The 17,052-nt window shown below is 37.0% G+C and overlaps 1 protein-coding gene across 1 annotated transcript in view; it reads right to left on the minus strand.

Annotated features, from left to right (window-relative positions):
• LOC107705496 (unconventional myosin-X-like) overlaps window positions 1-12,837 on the minus strand; it is a 30,003-nt gene extending 17,166 nt beyond the window's left edge. The window contains exons 1-8 of the mRNA XM_016508804.1: window positions 12,820-12,837; window positions 11,643-11,684; window positions 11,218-11,361; window positions 2,645-2,832; window positions 2,168-2,302; window positions 1,962-2,086; window positions 1,199-1,212; window positions 971-979 (exon numbers count right to left, since the gene is read on the minus strand). Of these exons, the coding sequence (XP_016364290.1) occupies window positions 971-979; window positions 1,199-1,212; window positions 1,962-2,086; window positions 2,168-2,302; window positions 2,645-2,832; window positions 11,218-11,361; window positions 11,643-11,684; window positions 12,820-12,837 (675 nt within the window). The remainder of the gene's footprint in view (window positions 1-970; window positions 980-1,198; window positions 1,213-1,961; window positions 2,087-2,167; window positions 2,303-2,644; window positions 2,833-11,217; window positions 11,362-11,642; window positions 11,685-12,819) is intronic.
• Window positions 12,838-17,052: the final 4,215 nt, after the last annotated feature.

Genomic DNA, 17,052 nt, shown 5'->3' on the forward strand with positions numbered 1-17,052 from the left:
CTCAGAGGGGGAAGAAACCGCAGCGCGGGCTTCCGAGCCTCGAGAGAGAGCGCTGGATCTAGGGAGTGCAGGCGGAGAAAGGGCGAGCCGTCTCCAACCCATCCGCTAGATCCACGTGCGATCCCCGCGATCTGAATCGCCGCCGTGCCTCAGCAATAGCGGGACCAAACTGCGAGCTCGCAAGCACGGACACACTCCTCGGAGCGTGCCCGGCAGGAGCGGATCATTCAGCGGGGAGAAGCACAATCAGCCTCTTATTTCCGAGAGCTGACTGCGCGAGCTCCGCTCCCCAGATATAATGCTTGTGCGCGGCGGGTAAAGCACAATCAGCCCCTCTCTTTTTCCCGAGAGCTGACTGTGCGAGCTCCGCTCCACAGTAAAGCTTCTCATTATAATATTAGGCATAATATGCTTGTGTAACTGATGCTTGTGCAACTGGTGAGAACATACAAATATGTTGATAAATTATTAAATTCTCACTTCAAATAAATATTTTAGGTCAAAGGGGTTCAGCTCACATAAAAAGCTTATGAAGCCTTACATTACATGGACAATCGCAAATATAAACGAAAACATGACATTACACGGCCAAGGTCTTCCAGATTTGAAACATTTTTGTCCAGACCTCCAATAATAATAATTAGTGAAGGTCACTGGGCATGATGAAGACTTCACAGCTATGCATCTACAGTGTTTAGTAACTTTTTAGTCTCATGTATATAAGCGGTAGGTTCATTTAGAAAAAGAAAAGAAAAAGAACGGATTATGAATAATTTACTGCCATTGTGTGAATAATATGTAATCATGTAATCCATTAAAAAGTAATTGTAATCTTATTATGAGCATTTTAAAACGTAATATAATCTAAAAGTACTTAATTTTTGGAATCTGATTACATAATCCAGATTACATGCACTGCATAAACAGCACTGCATATTAGTGAAGTCTATCTTTCTGGAATCTGCCTTACCACTCGATTCTGGAACACAGATCAGATCACAGATGCTGAGTGGGCGAGAATCTCACTTTGGCAGACACTCTTTCTCTGCAAAATGGCGGAGTGATTCTGCCTTTCACAAGATATCCAGTGCCAAATCGTATTAACAGAACAATGGCTTGTTTTATACTGTGAACAGCTGATCACAGAAGACTGATTTCTGGTTGTTAGGTTTGAGTCAGCAGCAGAAGGAAGGTTCACCTTTTCAAGCAAATCTGAAGGGTCAAAAGTTAAGGGAAATGCAGACAGTTGAAACAGCAGCTTGTAGTACACTGTACCGTGAATATGTTTAAGCATGAGGAAAAACAAATCCTGGTTACCAAGTTACCCATTCATTTCAAAGAAAAAAAAAAGAAAACCTGTGTTAACAAACTGACACCACAGGGCAATTTTCAATACCTGCCAAAACTTGAAATGGTTGATGTGCACTATATTTCAGTGAAAATAAATGAGTAACTATTGTAACTAGGATTTTCTGACACTTAACTGCATGTTATTTGCAATTAAATGAAAATGTCTTATAGTTTAAAATTATATTAATGCAATTAGTTGAACTTAGAGTGATTTTTTGACCTACCAATGTAAGACTAATTACACATTTGTAATGATCAATTTGCAAATTAGTACATTTTAATTATATTAACTTTAAATGTAATATTAAATACAGGTAAAACTTTGAATTTGACATTATTATAAAGTGCACTTTTAAAAGTGTACATAAATGTGTTAAGAAACAGTCATGAAGGTGTATTCTTCTTCAAGTATATATAAGTGGCCTTTTATTTGACTAATATTATATTATATTATCTACAAGTTTTTTTAAAATATACTTTTAAGATTAAAAGTACACTGCAAGTGCACATTCAATACAATTAAGCAAACTTCTTTTTCCACAAGGGTATAGTACCATTCATAAAGGTCAAAAAGACTATGTATTAGAGCATGTGTGCAGTGAGAAGGATACAGTCGACGATGCATCCTCCCTGGATGTTCCCGCTTTGAGAGAAATTAAGCTGAATAAATTTCCCAAAGCGACTGGAGTTGTTGTTGTACACTGTTTTGGCATTTCCAAATGCTTCCATGATGGGGCTGAAAAAAAATAAAGGTTTTGGATTTGTTTGTGCACATAAAAATGCTTAAGCTGTGTGTGTGTTAAGGAATGTGTTTTACCTGCTCTGTACGATGGCTTGCTCCACGCATGTAATCTTCTCCGTAGGCGGCGTCCCGGCAGAGTTTTGGCTCATGACAGACAGGAACTGTAGCAGTAGTTTGGTGCTCTCTGTTTTCCCAGCTCCACTTTCACCACTGGTAAACACACATGCACACATTCATTTGTGACCTTCACTGACATTTGTGTTACCCTGATTGAATTTGCAATGCTGTGAAATCTGATAGCAGTTTGTGGGTCTAAGCCACAACTACTCAAACTCAGCCTTTAGGTTTAACACAAATTAGATTAGTAAACTAAGATAATAATGGATCCACATCAGTCAGTGAGTAAAGCCAAAAGCGAAAGATAAATTCTTTGTATGGTCATACTCATTCCAGTCAATGAATGAATCAAGACTTTTAGCACTTTATGAGCACATTTTACTGAAAATCTCCTATTTCCTAGATCAAATAAAGCGGTTGGAGGTCTTATATTACCTTATTAGCACACATTGGCTATCATGTCTCTTCCATAAGCAGCGGTAGCACTCATTGGCAATAGCAAAGATATGTGGCGGCAGCTCGCCCAAATGATGCTGGCTGTACAGCTCCACTGCGGAGAGATCATACAGTCCTCTGATCTGCTTATAAGGATTCACGGCCGCCAGGATAGAACCTATGTTAGTCTGAGAGACAGAGAAAAAGTGGCAGTAAATCAAGGAGTATTGAGTATAATAAAGCCACCAAACAGTAAAACAATAAAACCAGCTGAAACCATAACTGAAACAAATGCACACACATTTGTGATCAGTGCATATTTTAATTTATAGCCACAGATAAAGAGACATTTCAAGGGAACTTTAATAATCAGTATGTGATCTGGTCTTATTTCACAACTGGTTGCGTCAGTGGGTCGTGAGAAAAATCCATCTCATTTAATATTGACTGAATGGTCTTATTAATGTTTTTATGTGTGGGTGTGTGATTGTAATTTTCATATACTGTGGCTAACAACACCCATGCTGACTGGCAGTAATATGATTTACTGATCTTAGCTACAGCAGTGATGAGATTAAATTGAGACATTACTGGATTCGTGGAGAGGCACCAAACACATCTAGACCCAACATTATGGACACTACACACACACAAAAAAAAAAAATCATATCAAATCAGTATATTATCTGTGGATCTGAAATTGTTTCAATGTTATCCTTACAAAAAATATTTTTTTGATCCTGCCCCAAGAGGGCGCTACAGAGAAGAGTCATTCTCATTCAGGTTGACAATGTCCTGGTGTCTCAGATAAATCAGATAACTGCTGCTATCAGGCATCAACCTCAGATGCTAGCAATGCAATGCATCCTGGGATAGGTGAATTACAGTATCCATTTACCAAGATGGGATAAGAGAGACCCGTCACATTCACTCCACTGGGCACAACATGACACAAATCTGCAGTCTAAAACAAGATCAACAATACAGCTGCAAAAAGAAGCCTCAGATGCTGTTTTATTTTTTGTTTAAATGACAGGGAAATTTATATAGCTTATTTTCAGGCACTGATGGTGAAATGTTATTTAGCTCTTCTAATAAAAAGCATTACACTGACCTTCGCTAATCGTAGAAACATCCATACATAATTTCCTGTATTGCATATGAGAACTAGACTGATTCATTATACCGTGTCTCATAAAGCTTGCCATTTCATTACCAGCACAAATATACCAAGATAACAACCATATTATCTCACTTGTTCGAGCAGATTATTGGACTATACTCTGAAATAGGTTTAGATTTCATGACGTGTTTTGGGTGTAGATGACTGTCGGGTGTTTTTGTTCACAACTGTTGCTACCAATTACCTCTGACACAGGGACTGAGGCTTTATAAATAGTCCCAGTGCCTGTAAAAACGGCACTTATTCGTGGTAAAATACTTAAACAATATCAAACAATTTGATAAATTGTAGTAGTCTGGGCAATATGCAATATAGTAATGTAACTTTATTAGTAAAGAATTCAACTGATGTGTGGTTAGTTGCGGTTACTGGTAGGTTTTTTATTTTATAATGACTTTTTTTATTTTTGAAGATGGCTCATCTAATCATAATTTAGTGCCAAAACTATACATTTTATAATGTGTGAAAAACAATATTTAATTTTGTATGATACATGATGTTGTAGTGTCTATTGAATCACAGGCAAGAGATTCAAATATGGCCGTGTCAGAATGCTGACCAAATTAAGAGACATAAATACAATTTAATAAATAAATTTTTCAAATTTTATGTTCTACAGAAGAAAGAACGTTAATACAGATTTGGAACGACATGAGGGTGAGTAAATGATGACAGAATTTTCATTTTGGGGTGGACTATCCCTTTAAAATCTCTAATTCCAGCTAGCGCTGTGTCCAATATTATTTTCATTATATCAAACGTAAAATATTGTCTAAATCTCCTTACTACAGCTACTACCCTTCCCATTCTCTTCACTGTATTCTCAATATGCTTTGACCATGACAATTTATTATCCAGGGTGATACCCAATAATTTTGCTTCCTTAACTTGCTGAATAAGTGTTTTCCCTTTAAAATCTCTAATTCCAGCTAGCGCTGAATACTAAATAAACTAATTATATAACATAATACTAAATAATACATGTGTTCAGTTAAGTTATAGCACTTTATCACTAGTTCTGGGTTAGTTAAAACCTGCCTGATGGAAGATTAAAATGAATCTGAAGCTGTGCAATCATGCTGAAAACCTCCAGTATACTTGCCTCTGTCCCAGTCAATCCTTACAAAGAAGGATTTACTGGCTTTATGGTCTCTTTCTATGGATTTTGCAAAGGTCAAGCTCGAAGTTTGGATCATGCAGACAGTGAGTCATACCAGTCCCTCCAGGCTACAACTCTAAACCAGCAGTCTGGGATGTATGGCTCTGTTTAGACCAATGAGGTTCCAGCCTGCACTCACCACCTGATCACGTGACCCTTCTCTTTGTCAACATCATCGGTTAGACCCTATAGTGGCACACATATATTTAAACATGTCCAGAGGGCATATTCTTTGATTTCTCTCTGTCTCACACACACACGGATGCTGTTGCAGTGTGTGAAATATACAGTACATACTGTATGAATGATAAAAGTGAGTTGAATTACCCAAATAAGAGCATTATTGCAAGTTTAACTTAAGAACAGATGGTTAATAGTCGGATTCTGGATTTTGCTATTCAAAACCCAGTGCTATTTTTAGCATAAATTCGACTCCCTAATTATAAAAAAGTCTGTCCATTGAGCACTAGCAGAGCACAGTTTTAATCTTCTGTTGGTATTTAGGCTGATAAACTCAGCTAAACTATAAGATAAACTAAATAAAAGCAGACGCTGAAACATTTACACAACATATTTTCAAATCAGTTTTGTCTGAAAACCCAGTTTGGGATGTATTATGTTTCGGATGTTTTTCTTAAAGAAGGAAAATTCCTTAATCAAACAGGGTTTCCTTTCAGTCTCAGGCCGAGATGTTTTGAGTTAATATCACTCTGCTAAACTAAGGAAGGAAACTCCGGTTCCTCTCTCTCAGCCAGTCAGATTGCTGTCCACCCTCAAACTCAGAATACAAAACAACACAGGATTAATTACACAGGAAATAGGAGTGAACCCTTACTCATTAACTGCCATCCTGACCTACTTTTTCACAAAGTACTGGCAGAAAATTTGGAAATTGAGAAAATTTGGAAATCTCAATTTATATATATTAAGGATATTGACATTAATGATTGTAACACTTTGATGTAGAATGCCTAGATGCTTATTTGTTAATTTTTCATTACTTATATTGGTCAGTACAGTATTCATGGGCTTCAGGCACGAGACTTTTTTTTTGTGGCCGCCATCTTTAGGACCTTTGCGTAGCCTCTTTCTGGTGATCGTAAGCCAAAATAGCACACTTCACCACCAATGAAAAACAACGGTATTTAAAGAAAACAGATACTTTAGGATTAAATCCTTATTTACTGTCAAGCGAACCGCTGACTCCACTAAAGTCTAGTCAAAACTTGTCAAATTTGACGTTTGCTGATATTTACATCTACCTCATCCACAATCCCTCTCCATACACCGGTGACCCAGATAGCAAAATACACTCGGGCCAGTTTCAGTTAAATTCTCATCTGCCGGAGACTTACCCTCGGCTCGGCCCGGCTCCATCTGCCGCACTCGGCCTGGATGCCTGTGTACTCACTGCCTGATTCTGGGCCGAATCAATCTGGCCATGCGACATCCGTTAACTTGCTGACACTGCAGCATCCAAGCTGGACTCGGCCTATCGCTACTGTACACAGCGCGTGAGACGTGGCCCAGTTTCATTTCTATATCTAATGTACTGTTCATTAATATTTCATTAAAAATTTAATCCATAGCCAAATCGGATTACTTTCATTTCAATTATTTGTTTATTTGTTTGTTTATTTATTTGGATCCCCATTAGCTATGCCCTAAGGCATTGCTAGTCTTCCTGGGGTCCACACAACACTTAACATTCATACATTATTACATACATTAAAAAATAAAAACTCGATACCAATCATCTGTCATTTGTGCTAAAGCTGTACATGTGGATTTTACTGTACATGTAAAATATAGGTTATAATGCATAAATAACATGACTTAACAAATCTGTAAACATCTCATTATTATGAATGCAATTTTAAAGTCCATTAAATAACTTGCTTGATCAAGCTGGCATGAGGAAAATTTATTTACACAACAATTTATTTACAAAACCATGCAATTACAGCAAAAAAAACAGCAGTTATACAATGTGTAGATAAAATATTTAACACATTTTGCAAAATTATCCATGCATTTACTTATGCTTGGATTGTAAAATGTAACAAGTAAAGGTTAAAACATTAAAACTTAAAAATTGTTTTGAATAGCACATTGGTAAATGGCAAAGTTTTGGAATAAAATACATTTGTACTTGGCAAAATAATTAAAATCATTACCTAACTATTACTATGGATCATTTTTGAGTGAATCAGTGACTACTGTTCCTTGGTTGTTGCTCATTTTCCAAATCTTTTATCAGGAGTTGTGGTCATTGTGTAACATCTTTCCACATCTTAATCTGGTGGGTTCTTTGCTTGGGAGCTTTCATTTCTGCACCTGTAAAGAGCAAATAACATACAAGTATCTATTACTAAAGGTCTATCTTAATGCACCAAACTGAATGAAATTAAATATATATATTGTAGTAATGTATATGTTGTTTGACGGACTATCTACAATGATAGCACATTAAAGTAGCTGTGCCCCGCAAGATTAATATTTAAGTTGTGTATCATCCTTTGTGGCATGTTAAGAGAAACAATCAGTTATTCCTGTGATTCTCAACATGCTGAGTGAAGAAGCAACTAAAGTAGCAACAGAAGTGATAAACTGTGATTCTGTGTTGTAGTCAGTTACATGTGTTTTAGCAGAGGTGAGCACCTGTACAAGTCTGCTTACATTTAGCAACTGTAAAAGCAGGACAGAGCTATTGCAGATAGTCTCAGACATACTGATTGCAGTGCATTCACATCGCAAAAATCACTGAAACTAGCTTATGTATTTAGTTAACTGAAGTTATTTGAAAACAACGATCTTCTATAGAATTACAATACTAATGGTACAAACAAATCCTCTTCACTCTAACTTCCTTGAAGTAATATGAAATAAAATCAGGTTTTGCTTATTAGGATTACATTCATAAAAATAAGAATGTGGAAACGAAAAATACAAACCTTTCTCCTCGTATATGCTGGACCGTCATCCTCCTCCTCTTCTTTATCATCTGTTTGTTTGCGGATCTCGTCAAAGTTTAGTGCAGCGTAAACACTCTAGATTCACATAACTGTCCTTAGATCAAAGATCAAAAACATCTCGTTCATGTATTAGCTTTAGGTGGTAAGCACACCGAAAGTTTTCGGCCAAAGCAAGAAAGCCGCTTTCGCTGCAGTCTCGCACACGAATTTTACTTTTTGCACATTCCTTTATGAGCTTATGAGTGCCTGCTAAGTAAAATACTAAAATGTAAATGTGCATCGATGCTTACAAGAAATATTTAACCAAAATGATCCAATACATCCACATCTCTTGGTAAATAAGCCATTGTGATTTGCTGTTATCACAGCCCACAGCACAGCAGAAAGATGCCATGTTGCAATTCGGTCCTACAAATGTTGGCCGCACCACTGTGTGGTGGGGGGGGTCTCTCGACTCAAACTAACAGTGCCCACATTAGAACCACAGCTCAATGTGTTGGAGCATGTGTGCAAAACACAAGGCCATAGCTCTGACTAATCCATTTTTTTTAATCATCCATTGTCTGTAGACCAATCCTATTGCAATACAATGAAATTATGAAATGCATATAATATACATGAGATGCATGTAAGAGACATATAGCATTCAAGGTTATTATAGTTTTGCATTTTCACATTTGTTTTTATTTCAATAATAATTTCAAATATATTTTACTTTCAGTTTTGTTTTAGTTAGTTTCAGAAATGATTTTTTTTTTTACAGTTTAGGTTTTATTTTATGGACATTTCTATTTCTTTATATATACTACCGGTCAACAAATTTGGGGTTGGGTAAGATTTAATTAAATTTTTTTAAGTCTTTAATGTTCACTAAGGCTGCATTTCTTTGATCAAAAATAAAGTAATAACTGTAACATTGTGCAGTATTATTACAATTCAAAAAAAAAATTTTTTTGTTTGTTTTCTAAATATTTTTATTATATTTTTAAATGGAATTTATTCCTATGATGGCAAAGCTGAATTTTCAACATCATACTCCAGTCTGTGTCACATGATCCTTCAGAAATCAAATATGCTAATAAGCTTGGTGCTCAAGAAACATTTCTTCTTATTATCATAATCAACATTTAAAACAGTTGTGCTGCTTAATAATTTGTGCAAGAACAGGAATTATTTCAAACAGAAATCTTTTGTAACATTATAAATATTTTCCCTCTGTCACTTTTGATCCATTTAATGTGTCCTTGCTAAATAAAAGTATTAATCAAAAATCGTACTGACCCCAAACTAGTGTATTTCAGTTTTAACTGTAGTAATAGTTAAGGAATCAGTTGAGGAATCAAAAGAACATTGTTTAGATTTGCATCTCAAATAATCTCGTCAAGGCTAGACATGATGACTCTGTGATTTATTTGTGCAACAAATAAAAACAATCTGTGGTGAAATCAAAAGTTCAGTTGATCTAGTGACTCATTGGTTGGAAGAGGTCTTGAGTTATTTTATTTATATTTTTATATTTTTATTTATAAGTTTAAATTAGTTTGATAAACTTGACCTCTGTTGTATGACACTATTCAAATTCAAAAGGATCACTCACTTTTGACTTCTAGTAAGTGAGGAGACTTTTGATGAGTAGACTAGGGATGCTCTTATTGACAGTTTAACCGTTTACTGACAGTAAGAATTTTAGCCTATTAATACTATCAGTTAAACGGTTTTAAAAGTATTTTTTTCCCAAATATTTTTTGTTAAAGAAAAATATTCTATACATATTTGTTAACTCAAGGGGGCATGTGGATACGTGCAACCACACGTGCCTACATATTTCGCTGCGCAAACCTGAAGTAGTAAAGACAACACAATGGAAAAAGGCAATATTGGATAAATGGTTATCAGAGAGTGAATCCGTGGGTGAATGTATTCAAATTCTGAATGGGTTATAGCCTAGAAAGTGCGCAAAGAGCGCTCCCCCTGATAATAATTAAAAAGCATCTCAGTTCTTTGCGATCTCATAAATTTCTGTTGTAATCAATAAAGCTCTACACTACTGCACAATTAATCACTTATTTACATTGTGTGTACATTTTGTTTGTTCTAATGAGAAGATTCGTGAGCGTGCACAACTCAGAAAAACTGAACAAAACTCCTGCTTTATGAGCGGTGAATGGATTCTAACTTAAACACCTCTAATTGGCCATTGCGTTCACGAAATCAACAGATATGTCTGTGATTGGCTACAAGAAACCGGTGTTTTCTGCCGCGATACAGGCTGCGCTCCAGACTTTGCTCCCACAGCAAGTCGATACATAAATTTTTAAAAATAAAAACTAGACAAGTTGTGCACTGACCTGCTATTTATTTTTATGCCTGACGAAAAACATGTGCGCATTTAAAGATTCAGTGTGTGTTTTTGTTTTGTCATCTTAATTTGTTATTTATTTAAGTGAAAAATATTTAGTGTAGGCCTATTTATTTTATTCTTTTTATTTATATAATTTTATTCCATTTTTCTTTGTTTGCAGAAGTGCTGCAGGTGTGTGATAATTCAGACATGTGTGAATTCAGGTTCTGTTGTTGCTCTAAATGTTGTTGCTCAGGTTCTGTATCCTGCTGTTTGCACGTTAAAATAAACCAGTGGGAAAAAAACAAAAAAAAACAAAACAAAACAAAAACCTCGACTCAAACTAACAGTGCCCACATTAGAACCACAGCTCAATGTGTTGGAGCATGTGTGCGAAACACAAGGCCATAGCTCTGACTAATCCATTTTTTTTAAATCATCCATTGTCTATCCTATTGCAATACAATGAAATTATGAAATGCATATAATATACATGAGATGCATGTAAGAGACGTATAGCATTCAAGGTTATTATAGTTTTGCATTTTCACATTTGTTTTTATTTCAATAATAATTTCAAATATATTTAACTTTCAGTTTTGTTTTAGTTAGTTTCAGAAATGATTTTTTTTTTACAGTTTCGGATAATGAGTGCTGGTTGTCAGTCGGGAAAATTAACCGAAGTGTGCATCCCTAGAGTAGACAGATAAAAGCAGAAAAAAATATCATATGGCTTAACAATAACATAATAGTGAACTTCAATGTGGTTTAGATTAAGATATCTAAGATGTCTTAACTGTTTTTAAGAGGACAGGACAAACCTAAAGACATTTGTAGCAAAGTTGTAGCATACAATAATAACCCTGATAAGGTCTCAAGGACATTCGTGCGGTCAAGCGTCTGTAAGATTCTTACATAGATGTTGTCTTTCTGGTATCGCTGATGAAGGTTGTGCATGATGGCGGCCTCATGGAGCTCTGCCAGCGTGGACATGTCTTCCACTCCATCAATGCTGCTCTGGTGCATGGGGGACACCTTCTCCCTGTTCACCTCCGCCTGCTGCAGGTTTTAGGTTTTATTTTATGGACATTTCTATTTCTTTATATATACTACCGGTCAACAAATTTGGGGTTGGGTAAGATTTAATTAAATTTTTTTAAGTCTTTAATGTTCACCAAGGCTGCATTTCTTTGATCAAAAATAAAGTAATAACTGTAACATTGTGCAGTATTATTACAATTCAAAAAAAAAATTTTTTTGTTTGTTTTCTAAATATTTTTATTATATTTTTAAATGGAATTTATTCCTATGATGGCAAAGCTGAATTTTCAACATCATACTCCAGTCTGTGTCACATGATCCTTCAGAAATCGGTACACCGCCTGAAAGACAGAAACAGACAGAGTAGGCTTAACAAAATAACATAGCTTCCATGCACACCAGCCTGCTGATACACACACAGATGCATGAGTAGTATATCACAAAAGGGGAGAGGATCCTTCCTGGGCCATTTTAAGGGAATGCCTACAGTTGAATAATGCATTAGTCAGACAGCAGGGTTCCCGCTTTTCTGTTTTGTGGAGTTTCAGTATGCTGAGGCCTTTTCTTTACCCTTTATACCCACCAGGCACTTCTTGACAAAAACACCAGATGTTTTGCCAAGTAGGGAGTACAGTCTGGCCTATTTAAACTCAGCAAAAAGGAAACTCTTAATAATGCAGGAGCTAACATGAAACATGTTTTTGCATGTGTAATATGTAGCTTATAAATGTCAGTGTTTATATTAAAGGGATAGCCATTGAATTCCATAGTATTTTTTTCCATACTGGAAATAGAAGTCATATGGAAGTCAATGGCTACTGTCAACTGTTTGGTTACCAACATTCTTCAGAATATCTTTTTTTGTGTTTAACAGCTGAAAGAAATTCATACATGTTTGGAACAACTTGAAGGTGAGTAAATGATGACAGAATTTTCATTTTTGGGCGAACTATCTCTTTACAATTTTACATTAGGCAGTATGCACAATACAGAAGAAAAGATCTGCCACTACTTAATTTACAATGTGACTTTAGTATCAAGAGACAACTATAATTAAGTCATCTGTATGTTGATTTCCTCAAAAATGAGGGTCTGAGGGTTTGATAAGAGTCATAATTTTTTTTTTGCAATTTGGTGATGCTATTGCTGCAGAAATTACACACTTCAGATTTAATATCCATGTAAATTACATGAACTTTGATAAAAGGTTCTTTGCTTTATTTGAGTGGACAGAACAAAAGGAGGAGACAGTCTCTCTCTCGTCCTCAGCATTCATTTAATTTCTGCTGAAACCTCACTCGTGTTGCCCATTGCCACAGTAACCAGAGAGCACAGCCCAGTTACACTTCAGATTTAATATCCATGTAAATTACATGAACTTTGATAAAAGGTTCTTTGCTTTATTTGAGTGGACAGAACAAAAGGAGGAGACATTCTCTCTCTCGTCCTCAGCATTCATTTAATTTCTGCTGAAACCTCACTCATGTTGCCCATTGCCACACTAACCAGAGAGCACAGCCCAGTTCATGAAGAGAGAGCTGAGAGTCTGATAGATTAAAAATCAATACAGCCACTAAAGCCGCATTTCCACCGAAATTACCCAGAACAATTGTACCAGGAACTTTTACACCGAAATTATGTGCTACTTCATTCGAAATCAGGTTTGTTTCTTTATATTTCTAAATAAGGTTTGATTCTGATTAGGAATCACCAAATAGTCTGGTGACGTAGGTCTGCGCGCGTTTCAATACCAAGTACGCAAATTTTGGACTTTTGCATCCTCGGTAGTTCGGACTTCGCGAGTTCGACTCAGGAGTGTGAACTCCCGCGGACGGGAGGACGCAAGTCCGGTAATTCTGCAAACAGCAGCGTACTTGATAACATCAGTCAGCTCACCTTGGCTACTGCAATTTTCCTCACTGTATTTACAATAAGACGAAATATATCAAACACCACTGCCCCTTTTCGTTTTCATTTAAACATATTAATAGCCGCAGAAATGTTCAGGGAACGTACATGGCCTACATTACAATGAAACGAAATATTATATCAAACATTGCCTGTTTTCATTTTAATATTAACATATTAATAGATTAATAGAATAAAGACCAAAGATTACCTGTTAAAATTTACCCAAAACGAATTATATCTTATGTTTATCCACTACAGAGACATCAGAGCCAGCGGAAAATGTCAGAAGGACTAAGCTAAGTTGAGGCTGCTCTCGTCGGGATACATGAGCACTGAGCGTCGGCTGATCGAGTGGAGCTCCCGTGTCCGAAATCGGCGAAGCACATTTTCAAATAGGCGCTGTTTTTATAAGCGGTGGAAACACACCGAGTACCGGCCCAAAGTCCCTAGTTCCTGGAGAAAGTTCCTGCAGTGGAAACGTGGCTTAATGTGTGTGTGTGTGTGACGTTTACTTCAGGTATGGATTTATGAGCTGTTTCTATTCAAACCCATTAAATCAGCCACAATTATTTTAAGTGCACACACATGTACATATATCCCAGCACTGGAGGTCAAGACAGAGAGAGAATTATGTTCGCCTTTGTTACATGCTGTTAAATTGGGGTTGACAGACTGAAGAGAAGGAAAGGTCAAAGTTTATGAGCTGAGACAAATTGCTGCTAATCAATACAACTGACGGTAATGACATTGACCTTCCAGAATCCTGATCAGAATCAAACCTTATTTAGAAATATAAAGAAACAAACCTGATTTCGAATGAAGTAACACATCATTTCGGTGTATTTGAGTGTGTGTTTTGAAGAGAGCGCAGAATTAAGAGACATAATAAACTGTCAAATCTCTTTATCACTTGTGTATGCTTTAGATAATTTGCAGGTATTCATACCTTTGTGTTTGTATAAGTGTCTGTCTGATCATATAACTTGATGCTTATCTAACATAACATTTGAAGGCCACTTCTAACGTTCAGTCAAAGCTACTGAAGACCTGAAATATAGCACTAAAGTCTACTACTCACTACTTTTACTTTACTTTATGGTAAGTTTTTTGGAGCTTGACAGTAACTATCATACATAACTACATAACTAAGTTTAAGGATGGGAAAAATGGTCAGCGCGCCGGGCGCATGGTCTAAAAGGGTTGTCCCAATTCTCTTAATGAGTTTTGGGCGTAATGTGCAATAAACTAATCAGAATCTCATCTCCCATTCCCTTTAGTTGCGCTCACGCCATGGCGGATTCGCTATTTACATGGCGGAATTTACAAGCAGAAAAACTGAACGCTTCTCTAGCGAGGAAACGGATATGCTCGTGCGCGTAATTCTGATACATGCAATGACTATCCATTATGACATGTAGGCATTTTTATATTTATGTACACAATAATAATTTCAACGCGCCAGCAATGCGCCTTAACACACCTCGTTTTCAGACCAGCACGCCCATGGGCGCACAAATGGGCGCAAATTCATTTGCTATTTAAACAACGTGGCGCAGGACATGAAAATGATAACTGCGTCGGGTTGAAACTAGCAAAAAACACTTGCGTCGCACCTGGCGCCGCATTGTGCCGGGTGTATGATAGAGTCCATAGACTGAGCCATTGACCAACAAAAACCTGGTCTAAAGTTTGGTGCAATATTTTTTCTTTGCGCCTATAGGCGGGTGCACAACATGCGTACACTTTGCTTAATATACACACAGGGATGAGCAGCAGCACACAAACATTTTTATAAATGAAAAATTAAATTGCGCCATGTAAATAGTGAACCCGCCATAGCGCGAGCGCAACTGGGGCAACTTAAAGGGGATGGGAGATGAGACTCTGATTGGTTTATGGCACGTTACGCCCAAAACACACCCATTACTCATTAAGAGAATAGGGACAACCCTTTTAGACTATGCACCCGGCGTGCCGACCATTTTTCCCGTCCTTAAACTAGATCGTTAAAATATGGCCCAATGTGTGCAAAATGATAAAATGGAAGGTTTCCAGTTCGAATAACCAAGAAAAATGTTTCTAAAACATAAAAAAAAACGGGATATTTTGAACATTCAGAGAACATTCAGAAATAAAGTTTTTATAACTTAATGGGAACATTGGAAAAACATTTTTAGAACATATTTTTGTTGGCTGGGCAGTATCTGATATGTATTGGACATGTCTCAGATACTGAATCTGTTGTATGTGTGCAGGGTTTGAAATTAACACCCGCCAAATGCGGGTAAAAATCAGCTGTGGCGGGTAACGCTGTCAAATCACTAGCCAATTTGGCGGGTTACTTTTCGTAAATTATGTTTACTAATTAATTTCTTGAGGAACTTCATGTAAGCCAAATCTGCACAGATTTAGTGTAAATACTGAACTCGAGACTCATCATGATATATTAATGAGTTTTGGGCGTAATGTGCAATAAACTAATCGGAATCTCATCTCCCATTCCCTTTAGTTGCGCTCACGCCATGGCGGATTCGCTATTTACATGGCGGAATTTACAAGCAGAAAAACTGAACGCTTCTCTAGCGAGGAAACGGATATGCTCGTGCGCGTAATTCTGATACATGCAATGACTATCCATTATGACATGTAGGCATTTTTATATTTATGTACACAATAATAATTTCAACGCGCCAGCAATGCGCCTTAACACACCTCGTTTTCAGACCAGCACGCCCATGGGCGCACAAATGGGCGCAAATTCATTTGCTATTTAAACAACGTGGCGCAGGACATGAAAATGATAACTGCGTCGGGTTGAAACTAGCAAAAAACACTTGCGTCGCACCTGGCGCCGCATTGTGCCGGGTGTATGATAGAGTCCATAGACTGAGCCATTGACCAACAAAAACCTGGTCTAAAGTTTGGTGCAATATTTTTTCTTTGCGCCTATAGGCGGGTGCACAACATGCGTACACTTTGCTTAATATACACACAGGGATGAGCAGCAGCACACAAACATTTTTATAAATGAAAAATTAAATTGCGCCATGTAAATAGTGAACCCGCCATAGCGCGAGCGCAACTGGGGCAACTTAAAGGGGATGGGAGATGAGACTCTGATTGGTTTATGGCACGTTACGCCCAAAACACACCCATTACTCATTAAGAGAATAGGGACAACCCTTTTAGACTATGCACCCGGCGTGCCGACCATTTTTCCCGTCCTTAAACTAGATCGTTAAAATATGGCCCAATGTGTGCAAAATGATAAAATGGAAGGTTTCCAGTTCGAATAACCAAGAAAAATGTTTCTAAAACATTTTAAAAAACGGGATATTTTGAACATTCAGAGAACATTCAGAAATAAAGTTTTTATAACTTAATGGGAACATTGGAAAAACATTTTTAGAACATATTTTTGTTGGCTGGGCAGTATCTGATATGTATTGGACATGTCTCAGATACTGAATCTGTTGTATGTGTGCAGGGTTTGAAATTAACACCCGCCAAATGCGGGTAAAAATCAGCTGTGGCGGGTAACGCTGTCAAATCACTAGCCAATTTGGCGGGTTACTTTTCGTAAATTATGTTTACTAATTAATTTCTTGAGGAACTTCATGTAAGCCAAATCTGCACAGATTTAGTGTAAATACTGAACTCGAGACTCATCATGATATATTAAATAAGCCTAATTCCGCAGCATCTGGGCATATCTAGCTTACTTGAACATACCCAGCAATGTAGCTACTGGCCATCGGGAGCACCGGGACATTCCCGGTGGGTCGATCGCCGAAGCGA

The sequence above is a fragment of the Sinocyclocheilus rhinocerous genome, unplaced genomic scaffold, assembly GCF_001515625.1.
Source record: "Sinocyclocheilus rhinocerous isolate Xijiao unplaced genomic scaffold, SAMN03320098_v1.1 scaffold504, whole genome shotgun sequence".
NCBI classification, from domain to species: Eukaryota; Metazoa; Chordata; class Actinopteri; order Cypriniformes; family Cyprinidae; genus Sinocyclocheilus; species Sinocyclocheilus rhinocerous.